The 17,585-nt window shown below is 40.1% G+C and overlaps 2 protein-coding genes across 2 annotated transcripts; both read left to right on the top strand.

The window, feature by feature from the left end:
• The first annotated feature begins 737 nt into the window (after positions 1-737).
• Positions 738-8,969, top strand: LOC306794377 (zinc finger Y-chromosomal protein-like). Its single transcript, XM_079292411.1, has 5 exons — positions 738-788; positions 2,484-2,711; positions 6,683-6,916; positions 6,962-7,018; positions 7,460-8,969. Exons 2-5 carry the CDS (start codon positions 2,486-2,488, stop codon positions 8,848-8,850), a joined length of 1,908 nt encoding a protein of 635 aa, XP_079148537.1. The 5' UTR covers positions 738-788; positions 2,484-2,485; the 3' UTR covers positions 8,851-8,969.
• A 973-nt stretch (positions 8,970-9,942) lies between these two features.
• On the top strand, positions 9,943-17,050 carry xrcc2 (X-ray repair complementing defective repair in Chinese hamster cells 2). The gene is made up of 6 exons (XM_079291879.1): positions 9,943-10,057; positions 14,157-14,238; positions 14,363-14,398; positions 15,282-15,431; positions 15,645-15,921; positions 16,711-17,050. Exons 1-6 carry the CDS (start codon positions 10,037-10,039, stop codon positions 17,003-17,005), a joined length of 861 nt encoding a protein of 286 aa, XP_079148005.1. The 5' UTR covers positions 9,943-10,036; the 3' UTR covers positions 17,006-17,050.
• Positions 17,051-17,585: the final 535 nt, after the last annotated feature.

The following is a 17,585-nucleotide window of genomic DNA, read 5'->3' on the forward strand; positions in this document are numbered from 1 at the left end:
CTCTGGTCAGTGTAACCCTGGTTATATATGGCTCTGAGTCGTGTAACCCTGGTTATATATGGCTCTGGTCAGTGTAACCCTGGTTATATATGGCTCTGGTCAGTGTAACCTTGGTTATATATGGCTCTGGTCAGTGTAACCCTGGTTATATATGGCTCTGGGCAGTGTAACTCTGGTTATATATGGCTCTGGTCAGTGTAACCTTGGTTATATATGGCTCTGGTCAGTGTAACCCTGGTTATTTGGCTCTGGTGCAGACGAGAACATTATTGTCATGAAAGCTTTTATTTATGTTGTATGATTCCAAAATACTGCAAATAAAAATATGTATACACTCTTCAACTGTCTGTCACCTCACTGTGTGTGTGTGTGTGTTTGTCTGAAAATACAATAATTTCAAAATGAAAACATATATATATACATAAATATATCAACATGTATATATATATACATATTGATAAATATATTTATATGCCACTAAATCATAACTCATCATGTACTGATGTAACATTAATAAAGTATCTGTCGATACTGAATACTTCTGCTGGTGTAGAGAAAACCGTGAGAGAATCCGCCATCTTGACCTGACAGAATGTTAACAGTCACATGAAGAAGGTTCTGTTACTTACACGGTTTGACCTATAGGTGGCAGCACTGACCCGCCTTAGAGCGCATCCTACCGGAACCGGAAAAGGAGAAGAAGAAGAAGAGGAAGAAGATGTGCTTCCTGTTTCGGCCCTCAGTGTCGGCTGTACTTTAGTGTTTACGATTCCTCACGCGCTCAGCAGGTAAGACGGACACTTGGTTAATGTGGAAGTAGCTGCTGTTAGCATTGTGCTAACGCTAACTGTGCTAATGCTAATTGTGCTAACTGAGAGAGAGAGAGAGAGAGAGAGAGAGAGAGAGCGAGAGAGAGCGAGAGAGAGAGCGAGAGAGAGAGCGAGAGAGAGAGAGAGAGAGAGAGAGAGAGAGAGAGAGAGAGAGAGAGAGAGAGAGAGAGAGAGAGAGAGAGAGAGAGAATGCGCAGTGTTGAAGTTGTTCAACAGTGTATTGCAGTCGGGATGTTCTCCTGACGTCTGGAGCACAGGGCTCATCCCGTTCATAAGAGTGGAGACAAGTCAGACCCTCGACCTACCGGCATCTGTATCAGCAGATGTCTAGGTTCATTCTTCTATCGTATTCTACATCAAAGAATACTACATTTCCTTCACAAACACTCCATCTTGAGGAAAAGCTAACCGACCATGTATATACCTTCACACTGTAACGAACAAACATGTCCACCAAACACAACATGCTGAAGTCTTCTCTTGTTTATTGATGTGGAGAAAGCGTTGGACTCTATTAGTCATGAAGGCTCTATGACAGACTTGTACAGCGTGGGACAGGAGGAGCATGTACCATCACCAGAACAGAGGTGCTGCTCATGTGGACTTCATTCAACGTGTCAATGAAGTGTTGGATCAATGTGCTGCTCCTGGGCTCTCCCTCCTACAGAGAGAGAGAGAGAGGACGTGACCTGGTTCTACTGTCTCCTACTGGACCAGGACGACAGCAACATCTGGACACAGTAGAACAGTTCAGCCACATCTGGACACAGTAGAACAGTTCAGTCACATCTGGACACAGTAGAACAGTTCAGTCACATCTGGACACAGTAGAACAGTTCAGTCACATCTGGACACAGTAGAACAGTTCAGCCACATCTGGACACAGTAGAACAGTTCAGTCACATCTGGACACAGTAGAACAGTTCAGTCACATCTGGACACAGTAGAACAGTTCAGTCACATCTGGACACAGTAGAACAGTTCAGTCACATCTGGACACAGTAGAACAGTTCAGTCACATCTGGACACAGTAGAACAGTTCAGTCACATCTGGACACAGTAGAACAGTTCAGTCACATATGGACACAGTAGAACAGTTCAGCCACAGCTGGACACAGTAGAACAGTTCAGCCACATCTGGACACAGTAGAACAGTTCAGCAACATCTGGACACAGTAGAACAGTTCAGTCACATCTGGGCCCTGGCGCTGACCGACTGCAAAACACCCACAAACAAAGACTCCCTAAATGTGCACACAAACCCCGTGAACCCTACACACCACACTATCATATACATTACAGTACCTAGTGATGAAAAAAATCGCTATTAATCACTGCTGGAATATTACCTGAAACCTGAGGTACTTGAGTACTTCAGACTTCTACAGTACGTCTCAGAGGTACATGTTGTATTTAATACTATTCTACATCTCAGAGGTACATGTTGTATTTAATACTATATCTCAGAGGTACATGTTGTATTTTATACAATACTATATCTCAGAGGTACATGTTGTATTTTATGCTATTCTACATCTCAGAGGTACATGTTGTATTTTATACTATATCTCAGAGGTACATGTTGTATTTTTCACAGTACTACACATGAATGCAGCAGTACCATTAATCCAGGTTGATTAATAAATGTTTCAGAGATGTCTTCTGGACTCCTGGAGCCTCCTGCAGGAGGAGAAGAGCTGTGTGTCTTCCTGCTGAGAGACGAAGGAGAGGAGGAGACGAGGAGGAAGGAGGTGGGCTGTCAGTGGGAGAGTCCGGAGGAAGATAGGAGGGAGGTCGGCTGTCAAAGTGACTCAGCAGAGAGGAGAGACGCTGCTGTTCAGGTGGATCTACTGACTCAGCAGCTCAGCTGGAGACACACAGGTGAGACGCAACTGAGGACACGGTTTGTCCAGCAGGACTCTACTGTGTTCTACTGGGAGCACTGGGTCTACCAACCCTCCCACAATTTAGTCTAGACTTTATTCTAGACCTCAACACTTCTAGACTTAAAGACTTTATTCTAGACCTAAAGACTTTATTCTAGACTTGAATACTTTATTATAGACTTGAATACTTTAGTCTAGACTTAACGACTTTATTCTTGACTTGAATACTTTATTCTAGACCTGAATACTTTATTCTAGACCTGAATACTTTAGTCAAGACTTGAATACTTTAGTCTAGACTTGAATACTGCATTCTCGACTTAAAGACTTTATTCGAGACTTAAAGACTTTATTCTAGACCTAAATACTTTATTCTAGACCTAAAGACTTTATTCTAGACTTAAATACTTTATTAGAGACGTAAATACTTTATTCTAGACTTAAATACTTTATTCTCGACTTAAAGACTTTATTCTAGACTTAAAGACTTTATTCTAGACCGGAATACTTTATTATAGACTTGAATACTTTAGTCTAGACTTAAAGACTTTATTCTAGACCTGAATACTTTATTCTAGACTTGAATACTTTATTCTAGACTTAAACACTTTATTCTAGACTTTATTCTAGACTTGAATACTTTATTCTAGACTTTATTCTCGACTTGAATACTTTATTCTAGACTTTATTCTCGACTTGAATACTTTATTCTAGACTTTATTCTCGACTTAAATACTTTATTCTTACTTTATATTTATTAATACTTTATTCAAAATACTTTATTCTAGACTTGAATACTTTATTCTAGACTTAAATACTTTATTCTAGACTTGAATACTTTATTCTAGACTTAAATACTTTATTCTAGACTTGAATACTTTATTTGAGACTTAAACACTTTATTATAGACTAAAAGACTTTATTCTAGACCTGAATACTTTATTATAGACTTGAATACTTTAGTCGAGACTTACAGACTTTATTCTAGACTTGAATACTTTATTCTAGACCTGAATACTTCAGTCTAGACTTGAATACTGTATTCGAGACGTAAAGACTTTATTCTAGACCTGAGTACTTTATTCTAGACCTGAATACTTTATTATAGACTTGAATACTTTAGTCTAGACTTAAAGATTTTATTCTAGACTTGAATACTTTAGTCTAGACTTGAATAATTTATTCTAGACTTGAATACTTTAGTCTAGACTTGAATACTGCATTCTAGACCTGAATACTTTATTCTAGACCTGAATACTTTATTCTAGACCTGAATACTTTATTATAGACCTGAATACTTTATTCTAGACTTGAATACTGGATTCTAGACTTTATTCTAGACTTGAATACTTTATTCTAGACCTGAATACTTTATTATAGACCTGAATATGTCATTCTAGACTTTAATACTTCCTTCTAGACTTAAAAACTTTATTATAGACTTCAAGACTTTATTCTAGACTTAAAGACTTTATTCTAGACTTGAATACTTTATTCTAGACTTGAATACTGCATTCTAGACCTGAATACTGCATTCTAGACTTGAATACTTTATTCTAGACCTGAATACTTTATTCTAGACCTGAATACTTTATTCTAGACTTAAACACTTTATTCTAGACTTTATTCTGAACTTAAATACTTTATTCTAGACCTGAATACTTTATTATTGACTTTAATCCTTTATTCTAGACCTGAATACTTTATTCTAGACTTGAATACTTTATTCTACACCTGAATACTTTATTCTACACCTGAATACTTTATTATAGACTTGAATACTTTAGTCTCGACTTAAAGACTTTATTCTAGACCTGAATACTTTATTTTAGACTTGAATACTTTATTTTAGACCTGAATACTTTAGTCTAGGCTTGAATACTGCATTCTAGACTTGAATACTTTATTATAGACCTGAATACTTTATTCTAGACCTGAATACTTTATTCTAGACTTGAATACTTTATTCTAGACCTGAATACTTTATTATAGACCTGAATACATTATTCTAGACTTGAATACTTTATTCTAGACTTAAATACTTTATTATAGACCTGAATACTTCATTCTAGACTTGAATACTTTATTCTAGACTTAAAAACGTTATTATAGACTTCAAGACTTTATTCTAGACTTAAAGACTTTATTATAGACTTGAATACTTTATTCTAGACCTGAATACTTTATTATAGACTTGAATACTTTATTCTAGACCTGAATACTTTATTCTAGACCTGAATACTTTAGTCTAGACTTGAATACTTGAATACTTTTGTCGTGACTTAATTATAGACTTGAATACTTTATTCTAGACCTGAATACTTTATTATCGACTTGAATACTTTAGTCTAGACTTAAAGACTTTATTCTAGACTTGAATACTGCATTCTAGACCTGAATACTTTATTCTAGACTTGAATACTTTATTATAGACCTGAATACTTTATTCTATACTTTATTCTAGACCTGAATATTTTATTGACTTGAATACTTTATTCTAGACCAGAATACTTTATTATAGACCTGAATACTTTATTGTATACTTTATTCTAGACCTGAATATTTTATTGACTTGAATACTTTATTCTAGACCTAAATACTCTATTCTAGACCTGAATACTTTATTCTAGACTTGAATACTTTATTCTAGACTTAAAGACTTTATTATAGACTTGAATACTTTATTATAGACCTGAATACTTTATTCTAGACTTGACTACTGCATTCTAGACTTGAATATTTTATTCTAGACCTGAGTACTTTAGTCTAGACTTGAATACTTTAGTCTAGACTTGAATACTTTAGTCTAGACTTGAATAATTTAGTCTAGACCTGAATACTGCATTCTAGACTTGAATACTGCATTCTAGACCTGAATACTTTATTCTAGACCTGAATACTTTAGTCTAGACTTGAATACTTGAATACTTTTGTCGTGACTTAATTATAGACTTGAATACTTTATTCTAGACCTGAATACTTTATTATCGACGTGAATACTTTAGTCTAGACTTAAAGACTTTATTCTAGACTTGAATACTGCATTCTAGACCTGAATACTTTATTCTAGACTTGGATACTTTATTCTAGACCAGAATACTTTATTATACACCTGAATACTTTATTCTAGACCTGAATATTTTATTGACTTGAATACTTTATTCTAGACCTAAATACTCTATTCTAGACCTGAATACTTTATTCTAGACTTGAATACTTTATTCTAGACTTAAAGACTTTATTATAGACTTGAATACTTTATTATAGACCTGAATACTTTATTCTAGACCTGAATACTTTATTCTAGACTTAAAGACTTTATTATAGACCTGAATACTTTATTCTAGACCTGAATACTTTAGTCTTGACTTAATTATAGACTTGAATACTTTATTCTAGACCTGAATACTTTATTCTAGACTTGAATACTTTAGTCTAGACTTGACTACTGCATTCTAGACTTGAATATTTTATTCTAGACCTGAATACTTTAGTCTAGACTTGAATACTTTAGTCTAGACTTGAATACTTTAGTCTAGACTTGAATACTTTAGTCTAGACTTGAATAATTTAGTCTAGACTTGAATACTTTAGTCTAGACTTGAATACGTTAGTCTAGACTTGAATACTTTAGTCTAGACTTGAATACTTTATTCTAGACCTGAATACTGCATTCTAGACTTGAATACTGCATTCTAGACCTGAATACTTTATTCTAGACCTGAATACTTTATTCGAGACATAAAGACTTTATTCGAGACCTAAAGACTTTATTCTAGACCTATATACTTTATTCGAGACTTGAATACTTTATTCTAGACTTAAATACTTTATTCTAGACCTGAATACTTTATTCTAGACTTGAATACTTTATTCTAGACCTGAATACTTTATTCTAGACCTGAATACTTTATTCTAGACTTTATTCTAGACTTGAATACTTTATTCCATGTTAAAACTCTGCAGGTTCGTCTGCGATGCTGCTGCAGTGTTTTGCAGTAAGACCTGATGGACCAGATGGTGGTGCTCTGCTGCAGCACTGCACCACCAACCGGACCAGAACCAGACCCATCAAACCCACCCAGTCCAGGTCCCTCAGGAGACTTCAGAGGTCTAAAGCCGTCAAACAAGGTTCTTCTCAACGCCGCTACTGTCGTGTGTCGCCTGTTACTGACATCCAACAGGAGGAGGAGGAGGAGGAGGAGGAGGAGGAGGAGGAGGAGGAGGAGGAGGAGGAGGAGGAGGAAGAAGAAGAGGTGGAGGAGGACACAGGTGATCCCACCTGGACTCCACCTGAAGGAGGTGAGTGGAGAAGTCTGTCTTCATTCATGATCAAATATCTGACTTCAAAATATAATTTTATTTTGTAGAAATAATTTTTTTTTATTTCGTTTTATTTACAGTATTTTTATTTATTTATTGAAATGATTTATTAAGCAGAAGGAAAAATATTATTTATTCATTTTATCAATATCTTTATTGTTCATATGCAAGTTTCTTGTTTTATTTGTGATTATCAGCGCCTATATGTAAAATATATATCTTTTATATTTATATATTATTTTATCAATAATAAGTTAATAAGTTTCTTGTATTTAATTTTGTCATTTTTTATTTATATTAAGTGTATTTATTTAAAAGTATTATTTCATTTTTATGATACATTTGACTCATCAGTGTCATAATAAAGTTTATTGTGAAGTATTAACTCCCTACTCTCCGCCCCCCCCCCCCCCCCCCCAGCTGTGAACTCACACCCGGACCAGGAGGTCCAGCTGGACTCAGACTCCCATCATGCACCTGTGGGTGCAGTAAAGCTGGAGCCCGACAGCACCGTATGTGACGTGTGTGGTAAAGTGATGAAGAACAAGTCTAGTCTGGCCCGACACTCCTTCATCCACACGGGGAAGAAGCCGTTCGGCTGCCATCTTTGTGAACTCCGCTTCAACCGCAGAGACAACCTGCAGCACCACCTGAGCCGTGTGCACCCCAACGGCGTCGCCAAGCTGGAGAAGCAGCGCGCGGTCCAGGCCTGGCTGTGCGCGGCGTGCGGTAAGACATTCAGCTGCAGGTCCAGGCTGAAGACCCACGAGGTCATCCACTCGGGGATCAAACCTCACCGCTGTGATCTGTGCCCCAAAGCCTACATGAGGACTAACGACCTCGAGCACCACAAGAAGATCGCTCACGTCCGCGGTGCCGCCGAGCCGCAGACGCCGAACTCGCTGCTCTGCGACCTCTGCGGCAAAGAGTTCAAGTGCCGGTCGCAGCTGGCGGTCCACTTCCAGACTCATACTGGGGAACGGCCGCACCTCTGCGACGTCTGCGGACGCAAGTTTGGCCGTCAGTACCAGCTGAAGCGCCACAAGGTCCTGGTTCACGCCAACCGGGCCGACGGCCACGAAAACCCGCCGCCTGACTGGCGGCTCGCCTGCGGCATCTGCGGTAAGCGGCTGAAGACCGAGGCGCTGCTCGCCGCTCACTCTCGCATCCACTCGGGCGACAAGCCTCACCGCTGCAGCGTCTGTCTGCGCGGCTTCCAGCGCGCCACCTGCCTTAAGCAGCACCACCTGCGCATCCACCTGAGGGTGAAAGTCAACGAGGGGTCGCACGCCGCAGGCCGCCGGAGGAGCGCGGCGCCGGTCAAAGCGTTCCCGTGTCCGATCTGCGGCATGGTTTTCAAATTCAAGTCGCTGCTGGCGAGTCACTCGCTGATCCACAGCGATAACCGACCGTACGGCTGCGACTTCTGCAGCCGCAGCTTCCGGCGCCTCGGACACCTGAAGAGGCACCGTGAGGTCGTCCACGCCGACGGGGCCAAGCTGCCGCAGAGCTTCGTCTGTCACATCTGTGGCAAAGACAAGAAGTGCCGCTCGCAGCTCGCCAGACACGTGGTCGTCCACACCGGAGAGCGTCCGTTCGCCTGCGACCTCTGCGCTGCGCGCTTCAACCGCAGAGGGAACTTGCAGCAGCACAGGAAACGCATGCACGGTGTGGGGGCGGAGCCTGTGGAGGAGGCCCCGCCCATCCTGTTTGACGACGACATGACGCCCGCTCTGACTTACAAACAGGAAGAGACGGTGGTGGCCGTCGACGACATGGAGGTCATCACTGAGCACGCTCAGTCCTCCTGATCTACACGAGGTTCTTCTGACAGAACGCTGCTAGAACCTCAGGAGAACCTCCCGAGGGACCAGAGACGCTTTCTGTTTGTCTGAAGGATCAATTCTGTTCTGTCTCTTTAATAAAGATGTGATCGATCAGAGATCAATAATCAATTCATCATTATTGTTTCTGTTCTTCTGTTCAGCCTGAAATCTGCTCAACTGTAAAGCTCCTCTCCTCCACCTCCTCCACCTCCTTCTCTCCTTCTCATCTTCTTCCTCACAATGGAACTCTGGACCTTCCTTTCCTAGCTCCCTTAGCGTCGGAAACTCTGGACCTTCCTATACCCTGAGCCTTCACTCAGCACTTATTGTGTTCATACTAGTTTGTTTCTGTACTTCTCTGGTTTCATGTTAGTGCACCTCTATGCTGACATTCACCGTAAACACATTCAAACGGTGCAGATCGGGAGCGAGCGAAGGACTTTGAAAGTTAGCGGAAACATTAACGTCAGACAACATCCGGTTTCTTCAGACGAACATCCGGTTTTCAGAATAAGATGCCAACAAAGTATGAATCATATTCACATTAAGTATGAAACATGCTGCCTGCATCTCGTGAACCAAATGTTATTGCCCTTTTGTTCATATAGCAGTACTTTCAAAATAAAAGTGCGTAATACACTACTTTATAATTCATTGTTGAACTTTGCCATAACAATGAGATTAATTGCGATTAATCCCAAAAAATCCATGCGATTAATTGCGATTAAATATTTTAATCGTTGCCCAGCACAAATATATGTATATATGAGCCTTACTCATATATATATATATATATAGAGATATATATGAATACTTCCTGTCTGTGTGTCTGTCACATGATCACATGTTCATATATATATTAATATATATATAAATACTTACATTAATACATATTTATATAAATATATATATATATATTTCATTAATATTATTAGATTACAACATATCATACAATTTTATATATGTATATATATATTTTTTTTTTTTTACCGTGTATACATAAATACGTTTTGTTGCCCAAATATATTTGTGCACTCCCTTGGCTGCGCACACCAGACACTACGGTAACACATCACTCTTGTACATTACGGTAACAAAACAAACTGGAAGTGAGCTCACACAGAAGGCAGAATTTGTTTGTTGAGGAGATGAAGATGAAGATCGTGTTGAAATGACTGAAAGTGGCGCTCAGGTCAGAAAGTAAACTCGTAACTTTACGTCCTTCAAGTAGCTCTCTGTGTTATAACAGGACCATGTTTACAGACTGGATACGACTAATACCTGGATTAAAGAGTAGAACATGTGAATGAGAGGTTAGAAAGATATTCAAAGATTCGGACTTCCCGGTTCAATAAATCGTTAGCGAAACGTTGCTAAAATACAAACGATACCTCACTGTAACCGTAGTGAGGTAGACAACAAGCTACAACCTTCATTTAATCAGAACGGGCCGTCTTACGGGCTCCTCCGAGCTGGACAAACGCCATTGGTCTCAATAAGCGGCCGGCTGCGAGACGAGTGCGCAGGGACCGTCTACAAAGTGCAATGCGGAAAATACCTCCCACAACAATATTCAACAGCTTCACTGTCATGCAATGTAATGTAACCAAAATCCCTTCACGCATCAACGGGCTTCTCCTTGTTGTACTACAGCTGTTGTTTTGATAAAATATGCTTTTGATAAATTTCTGTGAATTTTTACTGGAAATATTTTCAATACTTCCCTGTTATAAAGTGTAGTGTGACAAAAATCACTTCTTACATCAATGGGCTTCACCTTGTTGTACTACGATTGTTATTTAGGTAAAAATGCTTTTGATGCTTTTGTAAAAGTTATTGAATATTATTTACAATAACAAATCCTCAGCAGTGTACAAAAGCAGATTTCTCAATAATTACTGCTGTAGTACAACCAGCGTCGCAAATACACGAGGGCAAAGGGCAAAACTGCCCCTAAGAAATATCATTTTGCCCCCGATATCACTAGGAGAGGGGCAAACAATGCCCCCGAAAAAAATGGAGCGCTTCTTCATCAGACCTGTGACTGCGAGACTGTGGTCAACTCAGCAGACACTCACATGTTAGTGCACCTCTATGCTGACATTCACGGTAAACGCATTCAAACGGCGCAGATCGGGAGCGAAGGACTTTGAAAGTAAACGGAAAGATTAACGTGAGACAACATCCGGTTTCAGAATAAGATGCCAACAAAGTATACATATTGCATAATGGCAATGAGATTAAATGAATTATATTCACATTAAGTATAAAACATGCTACCTGCATCTCGTGAGTTAAAGGGAAAATACACCTAAAGTGTCTTTATTCTTTGATTTGAGGGTTGCTAATGAATAATACCTGACTGACAGTCAATTAAGATATTTTACGAAGTAAAAACTCTGAACTGAATTTGTACCTTCAAATGGCACATTTTTTTAATTTTTAAGGTGCTATAAAAATGTTTTTCTCAAAAATTCCACACAATGACTAATGCATAAGTTCAGCACAAAAATGTGTAATATCACAATATTTGAGGTGCTACAAAAATATTTTTTCGGAATAATTCCACACAATGACTGATATATATGTAATCAAGGCATCGTTGACTTAATAATTGTTAATAGTTGTTTAAAAAATGTAATAATAACAATGAATAACCACAAAGAAATAAGAATAAATTGAATATGATTGTCTGATTTGTTTGTTTTTTGTTAAATAAATCTAAGAAAACACTTTGAATCTGTAGGATACTGCTTAATAGTCTTATTATTGCCATTTGATGACAATTGCTCATATATTGTCAGCCTAAATAAGTATATTTATTATTTTGAACAAAGGTTCAATGTTATTTCACAAGTTTCAAAAAATGCCCCCAATGTTTTGAAAATGCCCTGGATGTCAGTCAGTGGGGGCAAAAATTGCCACCAAAAAAATATGTGAATTTCCTATCCTGAGTACAACCCAAAGCGACCCCTGGTGGTTAGACAGATGTTGGTCACACTACACTATAAGAGCGAATTTAGTGAAAAGATTTTCCAATAAAAATTCACCACAATTAATCAAAAGCATATTTTATCAAAACAACAGCTGCAGTACAACAAGGAGACGCCCGTTGATGTGTGAAGTGATTTTGGTTACATGACATGACATACAGGTCTATAAACAGACATGATGGTACGGTCTATTAACAGATGATGGTACGGTCTATAAACATGATGGTACGGTCTATAAACATGATGGTACGGTGTATAAACGGATGATGGTCCGGTATATAAACAGATGATGGTACGGTATATAAACGGATGATGGTCCGGTATATAAACGGATGATGGTACGGTATATAAACGGATGATGGTACGGTATATAAACAGATGATGGTACGGTATATAAACGGATGATGGTCCGGTATATAAACGGATGATGGTACGGTGTATAAACGGATGATGGTACGGTATATAAACGGATGATGGTCCGGTATATAAACGGATGATGGTCCGGTGTATTCACGGATGATGGTACGGTATATAAACGGATGATGGTCCGGTATATAAACGGATGATGGTCCGGTATATAAACGGATGATGGTACGGTATATAAACAGATGATGGTACGGTGTATTCACGGATGATGGTACGGTATATAAACGGATGATGGTCCGGTATATAAACGGATGATGGTCCGGTATATAAACGGATGATGGTACGGTGTATATAAACGGATGATGGTACGGTGTATTCACGGATGATGGTACGGTATATAAACGGATGATGGTCCGGTATATAAACGGATGATGGTCCGGTATATAAACGGATGAAGGTACGGTGTATATAAACGGATGATGGTACGGTGTATTCACGGATGATGGTACGGTATATAAACGGATGATGGTCCGGTATATAAACGGATGATGGTACGGTATATAAACGGATGATGGTACGGTATATAAACGGATGATGGTACGGTATATTAACAGATGATGGTACGGTGTATAAACGGATGATGGTACGGTATATAAACGGATGATGGTACGGTATATAAACAGATGATGGTACGGTGTATAAACGGATGATGGTACGGTATATTAACAGATGATGGTACGGTATATAAACGGATGATGGTACGGTGTATATAAGCAGATGATGGTACGGTATGTTAACGGATGATGGTACGGTGTATATAAGCAGATGATGGTACGGTGTATATAAACAGATGATGGTACGGTGTATATAAGCAGATGATGGTACGGTGTATATAAACAGATGATGGTACGGTGTATATAAACAGATGATGGTACGGTGTATATAAGCAGATGATGGTACGGTGTATATAAACAGATGATGGTACGGTGTATATAAACAGATGATGGTACGGTGTATATAAGCAGATGATGGTACGGTGTATATAAACAGATGATGGTACGGTGTATATAAACAGATGATGGTACGGTGTATATAAACAGATGATGGTACGGTATATTAACGGATGATGGTACGGTGTATATAAGCAGATGATGGTACGGTGTATATAAACAGATGATGGTACGGTGTATATAAGCAGATGATGGTACGGTGTATATAAACAGATGATGGTACGGTGTATTAACAGATGATGGTACGGTGTATATAAACAGATGATGGTACGGTGTATATAAGCAGATGATGGTACGGTGTATATAAACAGATGATGGTACGGTGTATATAAGCAGATGATGGTACGGTGTATATAAACAGATGATGGTACGGTGTATTAACAGATGATGGTACGGTGTATATAAACAGATGATGGTACGGTGTATATAAGCAGATGATGGTACGGTGTATATAAGCAGATGATGGTACGGTGTATATAAACAGATGATGGTACGGTGTACATAAACAGATGATGGTACGGTGTATTAACAGATGATGGTACGGTGTATATAAACAGATGATGGTACGGTGTATATAAACAGATGATGGTACGGTGTATTAACAGATGATGGTACGGTGTATATAAACAGATGATGGTACGGTGTATATAAACAGATGATGGTACGGTGTATTAACAGATGATGGTACGGTGTATATAAACAGATGACGGTACGGTGTATATAAACAGATGACGGTACGGTGTATATAAACAGATGATGGTACGGTGTATAAACAGATGATGGTACGGTGTATAAACAGATGATGGTACGGTGTATATAAACAGATGATGGTACGGTGTATAAACAGATGATGGTACGGTGTATAAACAGATGATGGTACGGTATATTACAGTCAATAGACTGATCAGTTGTGTCTCTGCAGCTTTTTGCTCGTCTGGAGGCCCGTCGTTGTCTGAAGGACATCGAACCTCAAATGTTTACTGAAGATGGAGGACCCAACCATGGTGACTGACCACGCCCACTTCCTGTCAGCACGGGTCACATGACATCAGGGAACCAAAGCATAAATATATTAGCATTAGCATTATTACACATGAGTGTTGACTGATCAGCTCACATGTTTCACAGGTGAGGTGGTTGAGCTGTATGGAACAGAGGGAACAGGTGAGTTCACTTCACAGGAAGTACTTCTACCTTTACTACCTTTTAGTTATGGATTCAGATCTCAACCTGAACAGCCATATCAAGACAATTACAAAATCAGCCTCCTATCACCTGAAGAATATATCAAGGATTAGAGGACTTATGTCTCAACAGGTAAAACTTGTCCACGCATTTATCTTCAGCAGACTGGACGACTGTAACGGTGTGTTTACAGGTCTCTGTAAAAAGTCCGTCAGAAAGCTGCAGCTGATTCAGAACGCTGCAGCTCGAGTCCTCACTAAGACCAGGAGGGTGGATCACATCACTCCAGTTCTGAGGTCTTTGCACTGGCTTCCTGTCCAACAAAGAATTGACTTTAAAATCCTGCTGTTGGTTTACAAAGCACTGAATGGTTTAGGGCCAAAATACATCTCTGATCTGCTGCTACCTTATGAACCATCCCGACCCCTCAGGTCGTCTGGGACCGGTCTACTTCCTGTTCCCAGAGTCAGAACTAAACATGGAGAAGCAGCGTTCAGTTTTTCTGCTCCACATATCTGGAACAAAGTCCAGAAAGCTGCAGGTCTGCTGAGACCCTCAGCTCATTTAAATCAAGATTGAAGACTTTTCTCTTTGCTGCTGCCTTTAATTGAACCACATTCAATTCATATATTCATCAATTTCCTGCATTTCTGCATTTTACTACTGCATTTAATTTCTTACACCGTTTTTTAATTGTTTTTAAATCTCCTTTTCTTTTGCCTTATGTTTTGATGCTTTTAATGGTTTCATGTGAAGCACTTTGAATTACCTTGTTGTTGAAATGTGCGATACAAATAAACTTGCCTTGCCTTGCCTGGTTAGAACTTCCTGTAAAGTGTGTGTGTGTGTGTGTGTGTGTTAGGTAAGACAGAATTGCTCTACCACCTGCTGTGTCGCTGCGTGTTGCCGGTAGCATCCGGCGGTCTGGAGGTGGACGTTGTGTTTGTGGACACCGACTACAGTCTGGACATGTTACGACTGGTCAGCATCCTGGACAGCAGACTGAATGCTGGTACACACCACACACACACATATATATATATATATATATATATATATATATATATATATATATATATATATATAACACACACACACACCGGGGGTCATATTGGGAACATAATTCAACTCCGGATGTTCAGACTGTAGCTGCAAAAACTGACGTTCATCCATAGTCTGTCAATGAATTACTGAAGATTATAAAAATCTGTCTCTGTCTCTCTAGCTTGTTCTACCGGCTTGTCTTGCTCCGGTTCAGATGAGGCAGCGTTGCGTTCGTGCCTGTCTCGCCTCCTGGTCGTCCACTGCTCGTCCTCCTCCCAGCTCGTCCTCACCCTCCACTTCCTGGAGACTTCCCTGTCATCGCGGCCCGGACTCGCACTCCTCCTAATCGACAGCATCTCCGCTTTCTACTGGCTGGACCGCTGCGAGGGCGGGGCCAGCATCGCCAAACAGGAAGAGAAACTCAGCAAGTGTGCAGAGTTGCTGGGTCGGCTGCTAAGGTAGCTATTCATCGACTAGATCAGGGGTCTTCAATTAAAATTCCAAAAGGTCCAGATTGAGAAAATCTCCTCTGGCAGAGAAATAATCTACCAAACACTAATTTCCGAACTTTTTGTTCGATGTTTATATATAATTTTGGTCGTGGGTCGCGGCTTGTCATTAAGGAGTGATGGTGTGTCCCGCAGCCAGACCAGTTGAGAACCACTGTCTTAGGTGGTACTAGTGGTCCATTAGGTGGTTCTATAGCTCCTTTAGGTGGTGCTAGCGCTGCTTTAGGTGGTTATTGTGGTCCTTTAGGTAGCATTAGTGGTCTATCAGGTGGTTCTAGAGCTCCTTTAGGTGGTTGTAGTGGTCTATTAAGTGGTTCTAGAGGTTTTTTAGGTGGTTATAGTGGTCATTTAGGAGGGTCTGGTGGTCCTTTAGGTTCTTATTGTTATTAAGGGGGCGCTCTGGGTTCTTAAGGTCTTTCTAGTGGTCACTAAGGAGGTTGTATGGGTGTTTTATGTGGTTCTAGTGGTCAATGTGGAAGTTCTGGTGGTTCTTTAGGTGTTTCTAGTGGTCATTGAGATCCTTCTTGGATCTTTCAGATGATTTTAAAAGATAAGGTGTTTTTTTGGGAGGGAGATTTTGAACAGATGTTTTGTACAATGTTTTCCACCAAATGAGTGAATGATTCCCTCACAGATGGAGAACCGAAGCTGTTCTGAAGGAACGTGATGAAACACACTGCATGCTGGGTTCACATCTTTGTTGAATGAATCAGTCTAATCTGTGGCTCCTTCTTTTAGGGATTACAGAATCACCGTCTTCGCTACCTGCCACACCATCAGGAGGAGCTACACCGGACCCTCCTCCTCCGACGACCGACCGTACCTCTGTCGCCCCTGGCAACGGCTGGTGACCCACCGGCTGCTCTGCTCCCGGAAGGAGGCCGCAAACAACATGGCCTCCACAGCAGGAGGCAGCGAGGAGCAGAGGAGACAGCGAGTCTTCACCGTCCACTGCACCTCCTCCTCCTCCACGACCAAGGCTTACAGGAGCAGCTCCTTCTACGTGAGCGATGGAGGAGTGAAGTTCATCTGAACATCAGGAACCCGTCTGTGTCCATGAGAACATTAAACATCAGGAACCCGTCTGTGTCCATGATGTTGTTGCTGTTCTTTTTAATGAATACTTTTGTCAACTTTCAATTAAAGTACTGATTCAGGAGGTGTAATTGTGTTTGTCTCGAGTACCGGTATATGTTGAGTTTTACTGTCATTTGTCACCCATTTGTTTATTGTTCTATTAGGAGGTTCTAGTGGTTATTAAGGTGGTTCCACTGGCTCATTGGGTGTTTCTCACCATCATTGAGGTGGTTCTTTGGGTGGTTTTAGTGGTTCCTTGGGTGGTTCTAGCGGTCATTGAGGTGGTTCTTTAGGTGGTTCTAGCAGTCATTAAGGTTGTTCTTGTGGTTATTAAGGTGGTTCTACTCGCCCATTAGGTGTTTCTCACCATCATTGAGGTGGTTGGGTCTTTGAGTGGTTCTAACAGTCATTGAGGGAATTCTATCATTGAGGGAATTCTAGCTGTCATTGAGTTGGTTCTAGTGGTTCTTATGGTCCATTAGGTGGTTCTCGCCATCATTGGGTTGGTTCTAGTGGTTCTTATGGTCCATTAGGTG

The sequence above is a fragment of the Melanostigma gelatinosum genome (genome assembly GCF_949748355.1).
Source record: "Melanostigma gelatinosum genome assembly, chromosome: 20".
NCBI lineage: Eukaryota > Metazoa > Chordata > Actinopteri > Perciformes > Zoarcidae > Melanostigma > Melanostigma gelatinosum.

Coding starts and splice junctions, on each gene's coding strand:
- LOC306794377 (XM_079292411.1), top strand. CDS start 2,486: ATGTCTTCTGGACTCCTGGAGCCTCCTGCAGGAGGAGAAGAGCTGTGT. Junction 2,712..6,682: donor GCTCAGCTGGAGACACACAG/GTGAGACGCAAC, acceptor AAAACTCTGCAG/GTTCGTCTGCGATGCTGCTG. Junction 6,917..6,961: donor ACAGGAGGAGGAGGAGGAGG/AGGAGGAGGAGG, acceptor AGGAGGAGGAGG/AAGAAGAAGAGGTGGAGGAG.
- xrcc2 (XM_079291879.1), top strand. CDS start 10,037: ATGACTGAAAGTGGCGCTCAG. Junction 10,058..14,156: donor TGACTGAAAGTGGCGCTCAG/GTCAGAAAGTAA, acceptor GTGTCTCTGCAG/CTTTTTGCTCGTCTGGAGGC. Junction 15,432..15,644: donor GGACAGCAGACTGAATGCTG/GTACACACCACA, acceptor CTGTCTCTCTAG/CTTGTTCTACCGGCTTGTCT.